Source organism: Chanos chanos, chromosome 2 (genome assembly GCF_902362185.1).
Source record: "Chanos chanos chromosome 2, fChaCha1.1, whole genome shotgun sequence".
Lineage (NCBI taxonomy): Eukaryota > Metazoa > Chordata > Actinopteri > Gonorynchiformes > Chanidae > Chanos > Chanos chanos.
The window spans coordinates 41,525,977-41,544,088 of record NC_044496.1 but is presented as its reverse complement, the minus strand read 5'-3'; the positions used below and the strand labels follow the sequence as shown (position 1 = coordinate 41,544,088).

General features: G+C 40.2%; 1 protein-coding gene across 1 annotated transcript in view; it reads right to left on the bottom strand.

The window, feature by feature from the left end:
* ptprz1a (protein tyrosine phosphatase receptor type Z1a) overlaps positions 1 to 9,763 on the bottom strand; it is a 32,990-nt gene extending 23,227 nt beyond the window's left edge. The window contains exons 1-5 of the mRNA XM_030765340.1: positions 9,703 to 9,763; positions 3,407 to 3,586; positions 2,555 to 2,706; positions 1,811 to 1,906; positions 515 to 581 (exon numbers count right to left, since the gene is read on the bottom strand). Coding sequence (XP_030621200.1) covers positions 515 to 581; positions 1,811 to 1,906; positions 2,555 to 2,706; positions 3,407 to 3,586; positions 9,703 to 9,763 — 556 coding nt within the window. The remainder of the gene's footprint in view (positions 1 to 514; positions 582 to 1,810; positions 1,907 to 2,554; positions 2,707 to 3,406; positions 3,587 to 9,702) is intronic.
* Positions 9,764 to 18,112: the final 8,349 nt, after the last annotated feature.

Below are 18,112 nucleotides of genomic sequence, written 5' to 3'. Positions count from 1 at the left end.
AATTCTAGAGCACACTCTTTACTGTCCATTTTATCATTTTACAACTAGAAAACTTTTACCATCATTATGTTTTGCCACAGAAGTCAGTTTTCTGCCTCATTTCTGACAATACCACCACATTACAAAATCTCTAGTAAAACAGGTCAAATTTCACAGCACCTGATGGGGTGATGTGGGGTTTAGTATTTTACAGCAGGTTACATTTAAACAGTCAGAAACTAGCAAAGAGCATAAACTCTATAGTAAACAGTTTATCAGGAATTCAATTTAGCAGTTATTCAAATTACTAGCCATGCTCTGTTACCTTCAAGTTACTGCCACTCTATTCCACTCCACTCTGTTGTGTTGTGTTGTGTTGTGTTGTGTTGTGTTGTATTGTGTTGTGCTGTGCTGTGTTGTGCTGTGCTGTGCTGTGCTGTGTTGTGCTGTGTTGCGTTGCGTTGCATTGTGTTGTGTTCCATTGTGTTGTGTTCTGTTCTGTTCCACAAAGCTTTGTACAGTTGAGTGCACTCACCAAAGCGGCTGACACTGTTAACAGCATCAATTACTGAAACATAGTTGTCATTGTCTTCAATACTTGTCTGCAAAGGAAAGAAAAGAATAATCTTGTCAGTATCATTTGATTAGCATGTTGACAACAAATCCTCAAGACTGACTATTATAACACTGTCATTATTGACCATTAACAGTACACAAATTACAAATGGTACCAATTACAAATCACTTTTAGAATACTGAACTATTAACTGAACACCAAACAACTGACATGGAGACTCATTTTCCCTCAACTGTAGCCTCCCCACACTATATCCCTGGGTTCATGACAGCTCTCCAGGGCTCCTAAACACTCAGTCACTAGACCCCAGTTCTTCTGACTGCTCACTGGAGCTCGGAGCACCATCAATGACTCCCACCTGTATCTCTCTGCACAGGATACAGTTTCTGTATGACAGTTAGGCTCCGCATAATGAGACTAAAGGGAACAGCAGCTGTCGGAGTAGAACAGTGACACACTGAGAGACATACAGTGTAGTTCTTTCCTTAGATCATCAGTGATTTTCAAACAGCAGTTATTGTCAAGACTGCTCCCAGATGTCACAGGACCAACAAAAGACATAGCCATACCCAACACACACAAAAAGACATGTTCACATACACGAGCGTGCACAAGCGCGCACAAGCACACACAAACCACAAATGTTCATGCACGTGTACAAACACAAACAGCTACAAAGCCTACTGGTCCACACATAGCCAAAGGTTCACACACAGTCAAGTGGATGACACACAAGTGCTCTCAGCCAAATCTGCTTCGTTTCTCCGCTAAAGGAAACAAGTTTACGCGGGATTTACCTCCAACCATCCGTGACTTTATTGCTTCAGAAGGCAAACGCCTCCCCCACCCTCCACCTCCCCACCCCATCTCACATACACGTCCCTTCACTTTCCCATTTGCTGAGAGTGTGTTGAGACAGACTTGAGGGTGTCATGCGGAATGAATAATCCCCTCCACCCAAACTGCCTCTACCTGAGGGCTAAACACCTCAAACAGCAGAATGGGAAGGGGCAGAGTCTCAGAGGTTCATCCTGACTGTATCTGCCTCTGACTAACAGAAAAACAGTGTGTAAACATAAACACAAAGAGAAAGAGATAGTGAAAGGAAATCTGCCACAAACTATCAGCCAACACCCTATTCACACCCTACACTGTACTCAAATGCCTTGACTTAAAGACAGAAAGAAATTTTCCAATATGAGCATGACATGTACACACACACACACACACGCACAGAAAAATTAGAAAACCCACCTCAAACAGCACAGCCAAGGCAGTGATCTTTCCTCCATCTCTGATGGCCTCGTCAATAGACGTATAGGGATGTCCTTCATAACAGTAAATCTGCATCTGTGTATTTACATAAGCACACATATGACTTTTTAGAATGCATATCAACCATCATATTCTGTGCCACTCTCATAAAAGTCAATATGTTCACATGTCCTACAATAAAGGTGTTCCATGTTCAGTGTTCTAGTGAACCCGTGTAAAGTATGATACTGCAGTTACAGGTTTATGTCGTGCACTATTAAGAATAGTCTGAAAATGCAGTTATTCAACAAATTCACAGCACTTTTATAAGCACTGAAAAAACGCTGCCGTAAACATGTATTTTACATTATTAAATCCATAATGTCAATAACAGCCAACTGTCACTAGTGCCTAGTGACTGTATGTGTCTGTAAGATCAGCCCAAGTACAGCATGTAGTTTATGCCTACATGAGGTTGACAATATGAATTTATGAATGTTTAAGCTCTGCCAACCCAGTGCCAAACACACAAGGATGGGCTCTACCTCCTGAATCATCTTTTCTCTCAGTGTGTGTTCCTCATTACAGTCTAAGGGATTTGTGTTTGCCACTGTAGGCTCAGACATGCTCACAGTGGGTCTAATGCCTGAGGTTCTGTGAACCTGCTTTGTGCCAACGTCAACTGCAAACATATAGTTCAAATAGGCAAGAACTGAAATAAAAAGACCTCCATAGTAAACATACCTCCAATGGGAATTTCTCTCCATTGAGTCCGTGTTCAGAACCATCTGATGAGGCATTGCATAGTCCCCAGTGGAATGTGATCCGCCCCACCTTAAATTTGCCTCTCAGCCCCCCTCCACTGATGTAGAACTCTCCATCCACATCTATGGCCACTGCGCACACATGCACACACACACACACACACACACACACACACACACACACACACACACACACATTATAATGTCAGAGCAGTAACAAGTACTACTCTAAAATCTCCTATTCATCGCTCACAGTTTTCATGATTGCCTCTTGAAACAGTATTCACACCATCACAGTTACATCAGCCCCAAAAATCTAAATGGCCAATTTTTGGAGGAAAGTGCACTTTGAAAATAACTGAAAATTTTAGGTACCTCCCAAGCGGACACATACATATGCACAACCAGAAGTTCATATACACATTACAGTAGATTACATAATCGTGTAACCAGCTCATATTAGTGACAAGACATGGTCTGAATTTCACTTTTAATGCCACAAAAACTCTGACGGTACAGTGCAGTGCAGTCTGGGATAATACTGGCATTCTCAATATTGGAGTTAACACTGGTGAATTTGTTTTTTTTACTGTTTACTGTTTTTTTTTGTTTTTTTTTTGTTCTTTTTTTTTTACTTTAGGCTATTCCATCCCAGTTACACCAAACATCAACAAGTCACCATCAGACCTAATGCACTAACGAGTGAACCAGTTTGAATCTGTTTTGACAGTTTACAAACACATGTTAGACACTACTCCAGACAAATTGTGTACTGGGCTTTGTCTTAGTCCTGTACTGAAGAAGTTGATCCTGGGAAAAAAGAAACCCTTACCTGTCTTGCCATCATTTTTGACTGTGGTAGCCTCAGAGGTCTCCTGCTCCCAGCCCTCAAACCTCAGCTTCTGAAACTGAACTTTGACCTGAGCCAGGCTCTCCTCGATGTTTATGGGTGACTGTTTGGCATTGTTGCAAGATGGGTATTTCTTAGCCCAGTTGTTTTGGTTTAGAGTTCCTAAATAGAAAAAAAATGTTGTTTTCCTTAGTCAGCTATTTTGACGCACTCGCACAAATTTATTGACAGGATAACCAGTTCAATCCAGAGAGAAGGAGGACTTTGGTTTCAGTGTAATACAGACGCACTCTCACTCTCACGAACACACACATTCATATTTTCGTGAGAACTTCCTATCAACTTCTATTTCTACTGTTGCTTATGTTTGACGACCCATCTCTTCAAAAAAATCTGAACTAAAAAAAAAATTAGATTCTTAATAACTTGTCTAACGATCAAATATTTTCTTTTTGTGTAACACCAGCAATATCTTTTAGGGGAGAAAAAAAAACAATTTCCAGAGTAGCAACCGGTAAATGTCCCCAGGGGGTCCCCACTTGTCAGATTTTTATATCCTCGGGGTTTATTATGTATAGGACATTTGGTCCACACAATACACAAAACCTAAACCACATGCGAATACACACACACACACACACACACACACACACACACCAGTGACAGGTATACTATTAGATATATTCACTGCCACAATAGGCTCTTAATCCTGTGTCCTCACTGAGGGGGTGCTTGTTAAGCCCAAAAACAAACGGGCTGAATGAGGTCATCTGAGCTCTGGGTCAAAGCCATTAACATGACAATACCAGCCAAACACTCAGCACACAGGAGAGGCCAGGAGAAAGGAGGAGAGCGAGCTGTGACGTACCATCAGCCATGAACAGACCATGAAATAAGTGTGTGTGTGTGTGTGTGTGTGTGTGTGTGTGTGTGTGTGTGTGTGTGTGTGTGTGCGCGTGTGTGTGAGTTTACATATGTGACTGTATTCAATGCATACCTAATTTTGCGCAAAAAATAAATACATAATTAGAAAGAAAGAACAAACAAACAAAAAAAAACATAATTTCCTCTTTGACACGTTATGAATGCTGTGAGTCCCTTCTGACAATTATGGTAGTGACATTCACCTTCCACAACGTTTCCATGGAAACAAGCAAAATTCAATTTTTGTCTGTCATCTTCCAGGGATTAACAACAAACTAACTGCTAAATTAGAGATCATTTCTACATTAACATGTCAAAAAGCCAAAGTAAGCAGATTGATTTACAGACATTTGCAGACTTTCATTTATGTTGATTTAGAAATTTAAGGGAGATTTATTGTATATTTATATGTGAAAACAGGTGGTCTGTGAAAAAAGTATTATCATTTTTATAAACAGGAACAATACTTTTTGGCGTGTATTATCATCTCAGCGCACACACAACCTACTCATTAATACATTTTCATGTACTCTCTGGAGTGTCCCACACATCCACTTCACACTGTGTTGAACCATATAATTACTGCATCATTACACTCAGAAAAACTGTCCTAGTAGACACTAATGCTGTTTCATCTGACAAGTCCATGCAAGAGCAAATTCCCTCATCTTTGGGAGACCAACCACGACCAATAAAGGTCCTCATTCAATACTGAATACCCCTACAGGTCATGTCAACATAGCTTAAGAGCTTAAACACGAAAAGAGTGATCACTCAAATACAAATATTAAAGAGTCATTTCAACCGCAAGACCATCGTGTACTAAGTAAGATGTACGTTTGTCCGAGTACGTATGTGTGTGAGTGTGAGTGTGTGTGAGTGTGTGTGTGTGTGTGTGTGTGTGTGCGTGCGTGTGTGTGTGTTTTGTTTGCTTGTTGTTTTTGTAAATTTGGATTCTCTCAGGTAGCTGAGAGTAAAAAAACAATCTTTCAAGATGCTTTTTTTTTGTGTTAAAACACAGATGAAAAGGCTGGACTTGGGCACTAAATAGCTATGAAAGCTTTTCAAGGCATAATTTTTCAATTCTGGAGAAATCAAGCAAAATTTTCGCATACAGACGATAATGAGCTGTCCCTCTTTTCTTTGTTTATCTGTCTCTTGAATTTGTTTCCTTGACTGGCATCACATGAAAGCAGTAAAAGAAAGAGACCTCTGGTGCCTATTATCACAAACAACGATGGAGGATTATGTTCCCAGACAAGCCAAGGAGAGCTCTGAAAGAAAGAGCCACCCACCCACCCACTTACACACACACACACACACACACACACACACACACACACACACACACACATACTGTCCACCTACATGCACAGACACAATTTCCACCCACAGACACTCACACACACACAGGGCGGCTCCAGTCAACTGGAATGTGTGTTTAATTGGCTGAGCGTACAATGGAAGGTTACTGTCATTATTTAAAACACCTCTTGATTTTTTTCTGTCCTTGTGAGTCATAGACATGACCGTCATTCTTTGCGTCGGTACACTTAGCCAAAAGCATAGATATCTCACTAAAACATATAAAAGTATTAAGTATCATATTAATCCTTTTTAAATAATGTCATTATTCCTCTCCCCTTGGATATGTTTTAGTTACAATACGCAGTGTAACTGACAGACGTCCAGAGGGACTTAGTGTACTGCAGTAGCTCTTTTCTGAAGTTTTTCCATCTTCACCACGCATTATATATCATCACAAATAGGGATGGAGTGTGAGCACATGTCACTCCATGGTCACAAACTGTGCTTTTCAAACTGTGTGCGTGCGTGCGTGCGTGCGTGTGTGTAAAGTCGCTCCACTGCCCAGACTGTGTAATCTGAGTTTAGCATGCTGCACGAGGGAGAAGTCTCCTCAAAGAGAAGTCACTTAGGGACAAGACCCTTGGAAACAGGACTCACACTTCAGTGATCAGACCCTACATGTGCCTGCTCTCTCCCTCTCGGACCCTCTCTCTCTCTCTATCACTCCATATTTTTGTGAGTGATCAGCTTTCTGCATTGTACTTCTATATAGATATTCATTTAATTAAAAATACACACACACACACACACACACACACACACACATACAAACAGTATTGCTGTCCCACTCTTTATAAGCCCTTGCACACCGTGTAAGTATAACGAACCCAGGTTGGACTGCGGATCCAGTAAAAGATATTACAATGAGAACTACAACGTACCAGCCTGACATATTTATCATCCTTAAATGACTGAACAACGTAACCCTTTTTTAACTTTAAATCAGAGGCTGGGCTAAGTCCAGCATGAAGAAAGAGAGGACCCTGGAGGAAACAAATGAAGCTCAAGTTAAGAATTAGACAGGTACTGGAGCGCACTGCCTTTACATTACTCTCATGGAAATGGTACCATTTCCTCCTGGGTATACTGTCGCGATGGGAAACTTTGACATCTGAAAATTAGCCTCAGTGAATTGATTGTGAGAGAACGGTTTATGGGAGATAGTGAAGTTATGTAATTTGCAGGGGAAAACAAGGTCAGGGTGCTGAGAGGAATTACTGACACTCAGGGCACTACTGATCAGCAATGCCTCATTTGCCAGCCTGTGCCCAACTGTATGCATGCCAGGCTAAATAATACCCTCATTGTGCCAGCCCTGCGTGTCACCCAGATTCAGTTTGTTGTGACGCGCTGGACATGGGAGCCAACACAAGTGAGTGAGCAAGTGAGCAAGAGGGGCGGGGGAGTTGTCTTTAAGAGTGAGAAAGTGTGTCATTATCTGTCACTGTTTCTCTCATCTTTACTGGTACCACTGCCACCATTTCATTTGTTTAATGCTTTGGCAACATGATTTGTCACTTCAGTGAAACAAACCAATACTGAACTGAATCAAAGTGAATTGGCTAGTTTCTCAAACAGAACTCAGATCCAATTAATCCTCTCTCCCTTAAAGAAGAGTGATGGGTGAAAATTCCCTACTGAAAAAAATATTGAAGAAATATTGTTTTGGCTTTGCTAACCCATATTAGTTTCCCAGAATACGACTCGTGGAGCGTGTCGAGGCATGATTTCCAGTATGATTAAAATGGGGATTCTGCTGGGCATTTGCTTCTGTTAAATCTGCGGTGACAGCAGCATAGAGATTAGGGAGATGGCCAAGCACTGGTTGGACATATGTTTGATAACGGAGCAGATCATGGTAAAATATAGACTTATGTCACAAAAATGGTTCGGTGCCTTTAGACAACACACTTAACCCAAAAGTTGCTCCACATGTGTCTAAGTTTTGAGGTCCAACAATCAATCTATTAACATCTCTGGATAAGAGCATCAGCTGAAATGTCTACATGTTAATGCCATTTCAGGGTCGGCCTGACCCAAAGGCTTTGAAATGCTCCCAATCTAATGACATGGTATAGTTATGAAGTAAATAGTCATGAGGGTAATTCTGCCCCAGCTGGTGCCCTGCCTTTTGGCTGGGAATCTCTCTCAGGTCCCCTAAGTCATCAGGCACATCGCCAAAGTTTAACATAGACAATGAGACAACATGATGATACTTGGATGAGAGTGGTATATAAAAGCATAAACGTATCTTTATTAGAAATGAAAGGTAGTGCTGTACGCTAAACATTCCCCTTCTTATATCAATCTTTGCTCACTCTGCAACTTCTCACATGTTCAAACTTTCATTTTTCAGCGTGGTTTTAAAAAATAATAAAATAAAATTTCTTCTGAGAGAGGATCCCAAAATAGCACTAAGATTCAAAATCGGAACTTGAACGGAGACAGACCATTTACGTGAAACTTGGCCATCTCAGAGAGAGGAACAAACCAACATTTTCCAGAGCATTTTTAAAATAGACATTAATTCAGCACCTCATCCACTTCAGTCTCTGATTAAGTTGAGTGTAGACCTCTCACCAGGACCCACTATTCTATACACTTTAAGAGATTTCAACCAGGGAGATGCATTTTCTATTCCTTAAATGTCTGGAGGTGACAGAAAAACACATTTACAAGAAGATCTGGATGCACACACAGACACACACACACACAAACACACATAGACATACACACACTTTTACATAAAGTTTTGACAAAAGGCAAAGTTGTGAATGTTACTCTTTTTACTGGAGACAAAGCAGAGATAGCAGTCAAGCAGTCTACAAGTAGAGCAGGCATAAGAGATGCACTAGATAATCCCAACTCACATAGACAATGAATGAAAGGGCAGGACCAGCCAAGTCCATTTCTGTTGACAGTAATGGCCCATTTCCAGTGCTTTATGCATAAGCCAAACATGCACAGACATGATAATCCTTTCACTTTCAATGTCAGAGTGCCATGTACATACATACACATAACACACACAAACAAACACACCTGCGTACACAGAAGGACATGTACACACACACACACACGCACACACACATGCAGCCATGCATACAAAAATATAGCATACAACTTTAAATTGCAATATCAGCACCTTTCTGAACACCACCAATGAAACAATATTTTCTATCATGACTGCTCTGGGAGCAGCAGTCAGACATACGCCAAACATACAAAAGACTTCTCATCTTAAACTCAAAAAAACTATTTAAATGACATAATATAGTGTATAGTGTTGTATTTTATGACTGTAATTTCAAATGATGAATTGTTGTTCAAACAGTTTCATACAGGTCGTTGTAAGATTGATGAAAGACATTCTGTTACCAGCTTTTCAGTTAGAATACATAGCAACTTCTTCAATGATCTGACCTCACAACAAAGAAATGCCTCCTTTGTGGAAATCAGAGCATTGGTTCAAATCTCCAGTACAAGATCTCGAGCATTTCATGGATTCTGGTCTGTATCCAGATCCAAACACATGTCTCCACATGGCCAAAAACTGGCCCTGCCTCCACTAAATCAGAGAAAGAGCACCTGACTGAGTCATGTCCTCCAAGGTGAGTCATTCAATCCTTCCTCCTCCCTGGCTGGCTCTCCTCGCTCTGTCTTATCTAGACTACATGATGATCTATGTCACATGATAACAAACATAGAGACAATACTGACAGTCTAAGGCACGTTGAAGCTTAAACCCCATTCATAATCATTTAATCAGGTCCAAAAAAAATCCCCTCAAAAAAGAAGAAAAAATAGGTTAGTTGATTTAGTAGTGATTTTCCTGAAACCATTTTCATACTTTCAAGAACAACAATAGCACTATTGTTGCTGAGGGTGTAAATTTGATTATAAACTGCTACAACAAAAAATTCATGCAATTTAAAATAAAACTTTGTGCACATTTATGATTCTTTAGTAAAGTGCATAACACTCACCTGCATATGACCAGTCTATGCTCTCTGTGAACTTCTTTTGGGACCTGTAGCCTTGTGCCATGTAAGCTGTAAAACAGTAAAAAAAACATTGGTTAACTTACTTTTAGGTAATTCAATACCAGTGTATGCTTGACATCAACAATTTGAAACAAAAAAACACATTGGAGGTTTCAGGATCCCTAGTATTAATAATAATGTTAAGAACATTCTTATTCAAAATTAAGATGTAACACAAGTTTTCTACAGTTATGTTACAACTGTCCATATGTTTACAGATTTGTGAATGGATATAAATCAATACCAATCTGCTAATCCCAAATCTCACTAGAGGGGTTGAATTTACCTCTGAAAAAACCCTCTTAACCACCATCGTCAGCTAAATCGTGTCTTAACCCAGCCCGCCCCATAAGGCCCTCTCACGCTAAGGACATGATTTTCCTGCGAACATTTGGGTTTTCTGTAGGGTGTCTAATCCAGATTAATGATCTTTAAGCACAGGATTCAGACTGTTATACTCACTATAAAATGTATCTTGTGTATGGCCATGAAAAATCAAAGAGTAATATTTTTTTATTCTAAAAACTCACAAGTTTTCAAGAAGACAGTTTAAAAACATATCTGCATTATAGATCAGCACCAATTTAGTGTACACAGTATTTTCTAAATAAAATAAGGGATAAGTAAGAAAATGTTACACTAACAGTTAATGAACATGTTGCTATGCTATTGATTCCAAATAGCAAGATAGCTTGTACAAGAGCTCTTACTGATGAGGGCTAAAAATAAACCAAAATTTTAACCTGCCATTCAGCTATCTATTTTAGCTATCTAGAACATACCCTCCAGTTCCCTGTGATGAAACATAAACAGTAGTCGAGTATGCAGCCAAATCAAATCTTAAATGTCAAAAGCTAGGAGCACAGTTATTAAGTTATTGTGATAGTATTTCAATTCATTTCATATAAAAGGATCAAGCATCACCCTGTCTGTTTTAAACAATACCCTTACTTCAAAGCAAAAGGTGGCAAACTCCAGCAGAAAATCAGGAGATAGATAAAATCAGAAGTAAAAGCTTTTTTTAAAAAGGAGATGGATTAATCTTACAACCAATTAAAATTTTTGACAATGGGTGGAGAAAATACAAAAATATAGCTCTTTATAGCCTATTACTATGTTGAGAACTACGTTAAGATTTTTACAAAACCATTTAATATAAAATGCATGAAATTTTAATAACATGTTTAATAACATGTAATCTCATGCTGCCCATATTTGACTGTATTGCCATTTGATGTGTATTGATGTATCAATTTGACAAAACTAGAATTAACTTTATTTCTCAGATTAAATTTTAATTTCCAAAAAAAACAAGCTCTTCTAGTTATAAACATAATTCCTCTTGGACTCCTGGGAGTAGGTAGGTTAATTCAACACCATTGTGAGCCATACAGAAAAAGGGAAGACGTTTTGTAGATATTCACATCTCTCCTATTCATGTGTCTCTCTCTTTCATCCCACTGCACCTCTGCCTGGTGGCTTTATTCACTGCCATCTAAAGTGAGTCTAGTGTCACTTTAAGGTCAGCACCCTGTGTAGGGTCAGAGATCAAAAGTTCACCCACAAAACACTTTCTCGAAGTAATGCCATTTCATTACACTGCCACCCCACCCATCTACCCCCCTTAACTCATTGACAACAATCATTTGCAGTTTCCTCTCTCCGATGCAGGCCATCTGATACAAGACACTGCACTGAAATGCTCTATTCTCCATAACTGATTTTAAGTTTAGAATAGCCCTATATAGTAAGAGATACTGACTGATAAATTAAAATGAATCTTGTTTGAAACTGAAATTATGACTGAAGGGTGGTACATCTGTGTATCAAGTTAATATGAGTGAATGTTTGGACAGTTTTACGCAATAAAACACACGGAACAACTTGTAAAATTTTATAGCCTACAAGTGTAGCAAAGCTGAAATAAGACCCAAGATTGGAAAATTCTTATTCATTTCAAACAGGGAGAGGCATTTGTTTTGCAAAGCAAAAGAAAACCTCATATTATCATAACAGACTTTATAACAGAGACATTAGAGAAAAGAGGGCCTGAGAGGGCCGATACTGAGATGCAGAGGACAGTGTTCTAACTATGACAGATTTCCCAATGCAGCTCTCTGTCTTATGTAGGACAGCCTTCTGATCTGTATCTGTCATCTGATCCAAACTGTGCCGAGTGAATTCTGCTTGTCTACCACTTTACGCCTGCTGAGATAGAATCTCAGACACAAATGTGTATATAAAGTAGGCAAAAAAAACCAAACAAACAAATTGTCATGTTTTGAATTCCAGTCTAACACTTGTGTGTGTGTGTGTGTGTGTGTGTGTGTGTGTGTGTGTGTGTGTGTGTGTGTGCGCGCGTGTGTGGGCACACAAGTGCTTTATCAAAACATCTTGGAACTATCTTTAAAATGTTAACATACACTGTTCATTTAAACAATCTACTTTAGATTTTGTCGTACTTCTTTACTGTTTTGTATTATTGCCTGGTTTTGTGATGGGGAAATAAATCCTTGTTCCATGGTTTTGTGTCAAACCTTTCAAGCCAGTTTCTGTCTCAGTGAACCCTAACCCTAAAGACCATGTTAGATAAACTGAAGTGTCCCAGGTTATAAGCTAATTCCCTTTAAATGGCCAGCTTCTCTTCTGCTCTCCTCTTCTTGTGCTAGTCTTACACATTTGTGTCCCCTTTCACCATAAAAGAAATCTTTCAAATGAGAGGCCCTCTCTCCCAGGCGATTAAAAAAAATCGATGTAAGCAACAATACCCTTGACATGAAACTCCTTTCCCTGCTCTAGCAGTGGATAAACAGGTGATACTTTACACTGAACGTGAGAGTTGAGATTAGAGTCTCCTTCCATATCGGATATCGACATGGGATTACGGTCTGAGTTCACCTTACCATAGTTTTGCTTAGTAATTGTCCACACTGTACAGTCTTTTCTCAATAGGAGTGTCAGTGGACTTGTGGATGATTAAGTGTTATTTAACACTGCCCTGAAGCAGAGTGCCACACCAGGACAGAGAGGTTTAATGTTCCAGTTAAAACCTTTTCAGCCTGCAGCAGTCTTTCTTTGACACCTTAAAACTTCTTGCCATTCTTTTGGGAATTTTAGATATCTTTTGCCCTTGAGAAAAATCCCTGATTGTAGATTGTACATATTGCAGAATAGCCTAGGAGAGGTGAGCCAAAGTCAGATATTGTATCTTGCCATTAACTTCATTAAGCGTTCAGTGAAATATGCGGTAGAAATGTTTCTTTTATAATGTGGACTCTTGCTTTTTTTGGACAGAGGAATATAATTCTGTCCCACACCTTCCATGAGAACAAGTCCAGCAAATCCAAGACAACAGCCAGGAAGTCATGACATAATATACATCAATTTCAGTATGACAGTAAGTGTTTGTGTGACGGCAAGTCCTTCCACGCTGTATAATTAACCTAACAAGCTCGAGTGCCGTTAAGGGGGAAAAAAAACAAACTTAAAAGATGCACAACTCCAAGACTTGTCAGCATCTGGAAATGACAAAACACTATGGAATTGTCTGCCCTCAAGTCTTAACACCAGACTGCGCCGTCATGAGAGAGCAAAACACATTTGAACACATCATCACTAAATAAACAAGGTTTTGCAGCATAATACACAGTCACAGTCTCAAACACACCTGCTTTAAACACAACGGCCCTTTTGTGCTTTATATTGAACCCTGTCTCATCCACGCTGACAATACACACGATAATGAGATCAGCACCCCTGCCATGAAGGCCATGGAAAGCCTGCAGTTGAGTTCATTGTACCGTCACGCCGTAAGCTTGATTGCTTTTGTCTGGACGGACAATATTTAGTTTCACTCCGTCAAGCGACCCTTACTCCACCAGGCACTGTGGCGGAGGATTCAGTTTCCTGTTCACTGTGTAACGCAGCGTGAACGGCGATGGACAAAGATCTGCTGCACACTGCGGCAGTCCAACACACTGAACTCATCATGGCTTCAGTTACGATTCACCAAAGAAATTGACAAATTAAGATGCTAGGGGTTCTCACGACAGCCAGCTAAATAGACCACAGTAGATGAGTCTGAAAAACATCCATGAACATGTCTTTCTCTTGAGCACAATTTCTGTTATGTCACATACACAGTAAGTCCATCACATTTAAAGCTACCATCATTCACAAATATGACCAAATACTAAGTCTCCCATACCTGTACATCTGTTCTGTTGCTTTTTTTTTTTTATAAATGTTATGTAACAATCAAGATTTATTGTAAAGCATGGGCTCCTGTGAATTTCCGTGTGACCTGAACTGCCAATGAAATGCCACATAGCATGTGCCTAAGGCCGCAGAAACAACTGTGTGAGAGTCATGGTATTCTGAACCATCAGAGATGCTCATATAGTACAGAGGAAAGAGGTTCCACTGCATCTCCTCACAGCAGACGCATGGTCACCTCAGTGACACGACACTCTGCCACTGCAGATGAAAGTGATGACGACATACAGTTGTCAGAGCCTGCAGTCTAAGTCCGTGATTAAGAGTGAAGTCAGCATCTGTATAGATTGAAGAATAAGAGGATTAGAAATGCCCGGAAAAATACACACACATGCAGACACATGCGCAAGCCTACAGAGAGTCACCTACACACAGGAATATAAACACAGGGAACAAATAGGCATATGGGTCAATAGGCATATAAACCCAGGGAAGACAGGTGCCTATCGGTGCATATGTGGCCAATTCCACTCCAATGAAAGAGATCTCCATTCTCAGACTAGAGCATGTACCGGAGAAAGGCAATCCATGACACTATAAAAGATGAAATGTGGAACTGTAGTCCACACAGTGTGGAGCAGACAGACTTTATCGTGGGGATCAGTTATTATGGAGAATCTGGGGTACTGTCAGAGGTTAAACAGGGATTTTGGAGACAGGGGGCTGAGTGGATCATCCGTCATAGTGGATAGCTTTCATCTCTTAAACCATCTGTTTAGGACATGGGGTTTCCACACTGGAGCAAGATGGATCTGTTGGCCCTCTAATCTGAGCACTAGACTACACACTGGTAAGAGAACAAAACACATTTCAACTGTAAAGTGGGTAGAATGCCCTGGATAGTAAGTCCAAAGGGGGATTTTTTGATACAAATCAGTAACAGCTAAAACAGAGAATGACAAGAATGTGATCTGATATTTCTCTGTGTAGCCTGACAGTTTAAATCCTCTTTATTGTACCAGGGGCCCAAGGAGGTTTGAGTCTTGACTTATGAAGATTATTGTAGGTGTTGATCTTGCTGGCAACTGTGGTTTCTTAGTCTGTGTTGTCTGGCTTTGACTCCCTCTCTTTGACTTCTTATTGGGGGTAACACAAGGAAAGAGATTCTAAATTCCAGATCACAGGACCACTTGAGCAATCATTTTGAACATAGACATATTTCACTTCCCATGCTGAAGAGTTGTGTGGGAGACCTTCACAGAGCTAAAGCACCAAGTCAACAGACTGTCCATCATTCAAACACAATTGTCACATCGAACTGTGTAAGACTTACCTAGTGTTATTGTCCCAGCCCTTCTCTCAATTTTACTTAGAGGAGAATACTGTATCTTCTAAAAGACTAAATCCTTAAAAGCTTCCGTACATTAAAAACAGAAAATAAGAAAAGACCTTCAAACAAGTAACCGTGGATATAAAGTCTACAATTTACAATTTACAATTTAGTTATTTGGCAGACGCTTTTTACCAAAGCGACTTACAATCAGTGCATCAGTCGGATTTCTAATACCTTGTGAGCAGAGATCACAATAAAACTGAGCGTCAAATTGCCCCTTCGCATTGCGCCCCTGGAATATACAGATACAAGACAAAGGTTTTTTTTTTATTTGTTTGGTTTTTTTTTTTTTTTTTTTCCTAGGAAAGGGAGGTTAGGCATTGGGGGACAGGTGTGTTCTAAAGAGGTGGGTTTTCAGTTTCCTGCGGAAGATGGTAAGAGATTTTGCACGAGCTGGAGCGGCCTAACGGCGCAGGCCGGCAAGCCAGCCAGTAGAACGTTGCAGCAGTCCAGGCTATTCTGCACAAGGAGCTTAATATAGTTAATGTGAATTAGTAATATGTTTAGACATGAAAGCCAGAGAAAAACAGAGTGTCTTTTATCAGTGAATGAGAGAGAAAATGACTCTTCATTTGGAGATGAGAGTTAAGTAGTGTGCACTTCACCGATGCACCATGAGAAAGAGAGGAAAACAGAGAATCCCATCTTTGTTACCAGCTTTCTGTATGCTCTGTCCTCAGAGACATATCCCACTGAGGACTCTTCAAACTCTAGCCTACATTAGCCAAATTAAAAAGGGCACATCAGCAGTCAGAGATGAGGCTGAAGCGCTGTGGGGGTTCAGAGGAAGGGAAGAGTATTAGACATCTGGGGACCTCCAAATGAAGCCTTGTAAAAATAGAGCTTTAAAATGAAGAAAAGGCTATAGGCCAAACATATGGGCCTAAATTAGCTGTCATCCATTTCATGACATAAAATATTAGTTTTGGGTCGAATGGGTCAATGAATTTAATTCATGAAAAAGGCCTCCAGACATCGGGAGAGTAAATAGTAATGATAAGGTTCAATGATGTAACATCTTCATTTGACCCATTTATGGTTTTTGACAGATGTATGTGTGTCTATCCAAATAAGGATATTCAGGTAACTGAATATTCTTTTATTTTGCATGCTCTTTTTCTGTTTGTGTTGTGTCTTTCCCACTAATACTTCAATAAGTCAATAGGTATAGGCTGTATGATCGGGTGCCAGCGTATTTTTTTAGTCAATAATAAATTAATTAACAGTTGAAAAGTTTACATTTTGAATTCAGTACCATTTGTATTAATTCAGTGATTTGTAATCTGAGGTGCAGTGTGGAGCTGAGACAGCTGTTGAGAAGACTGTAAACTGCCTGCCAGAGTAAAGGATTCGTACTGCTCTTTACACTCTCTCTCTCTCTCTCTCTCTCTCTCTCTCTCTCTCTCTCTGAATGTGCAAGTAGATATATTGGTGTTTGAATTTACACAGCTGGAACTGATGAACGGTCAGTGTGTGTGTGCGTGTGTGTGTGTGTGTGTGTGTGTGTGTGAGAGATATGTACACACACATAATAATCATATGCATCGAAATCTGTGCCCAGAGTCTTCCAACATTAGTTTCATTACCATGACCTGATAACAGAGCACTGCATACTTTAACAGGGTGAGAACTATCATTCAGTCAGACCACTCTCCCTCTTACATACTGAAGGACAGTGTGTCTGTGTGTGTGTGTGTGTGTGTGTATAGTAGTTGTGTATACTTCATATTCCCCCAATAGTTATCCTCGACATTGTTTACATTGAGCCAAGTGGCCTTGATTAAAGGTGAAGAATCACTTTACTGATGAGCTTTGGTAGTGAAACTCTTGCTGGTCCCTGGCCAACATCACAGAACATGTGTGTTCCCTCTGTCTTTCACTCTCTTCTCTTAATTATTGCTGTACAGAGACAGAAATTCAAAATAGTCACTCAGCTGATGTCAAATTAAAGGATCCATGTTCCATTACCCCACACATAGTAACAACCATTAGAAGCTGAATGGAAATAATTGTCCTTAGATTAGCCCTCTGGGGAAGTACCCACCGACAAATCACATGGATAGACTAACAACCATTTTAAGTTTCCTTCCACATTAGTGCTGGTCATCTAGCCTGGAGGCCAGTTTCAGCCAATCAGCATGCAGCGAACGTCAATCCCTGACTCCCGGAAAACAGTCAGACCTCCACCTGGCCAGCAGCCACGCTGACTTCCCCCCATCTCTCCAGCATTGCCATGGACACAGCTTCTGTCTAACTCCTTTCACACCGACTCGTGCACGTTTGTATCACTTCACCCAAGTTTCCTTTCTTTCTTCAGCTGGACAACTCTTACCAGTCAACCTTTTCTGTGGCGACAACAACGCCTTTTTGTGAGACCCACACAATCGGCATTGTGGACAGTAATTAGCTATACTTAAGACCAACTTCCTGAAATGTAAAAAAGAAAAAAAAAAGCCCCTGCGTCTCTTTTCATGTTTAATCCTCTCAGTCATTGCCTCCTCGGCACAATGTCTGTAAACATTTACAGTGAAGATTGGGGATGTTTTAAACAGGGGGACCATTTAAAATGCTGTGTTTACACAGAGAGAGTGCTTATAGGGGGGGGGGTCAGAGGGTTTCTGTTCCCCCACATAACACACTCGGTGCACACATTTACTGAAAACCCCCTCCACTCATCAAGGCCTGATACATCATACCTATATGTGGATGCAGAAGACACATCACTTGAAAGACTCATAAACAGAG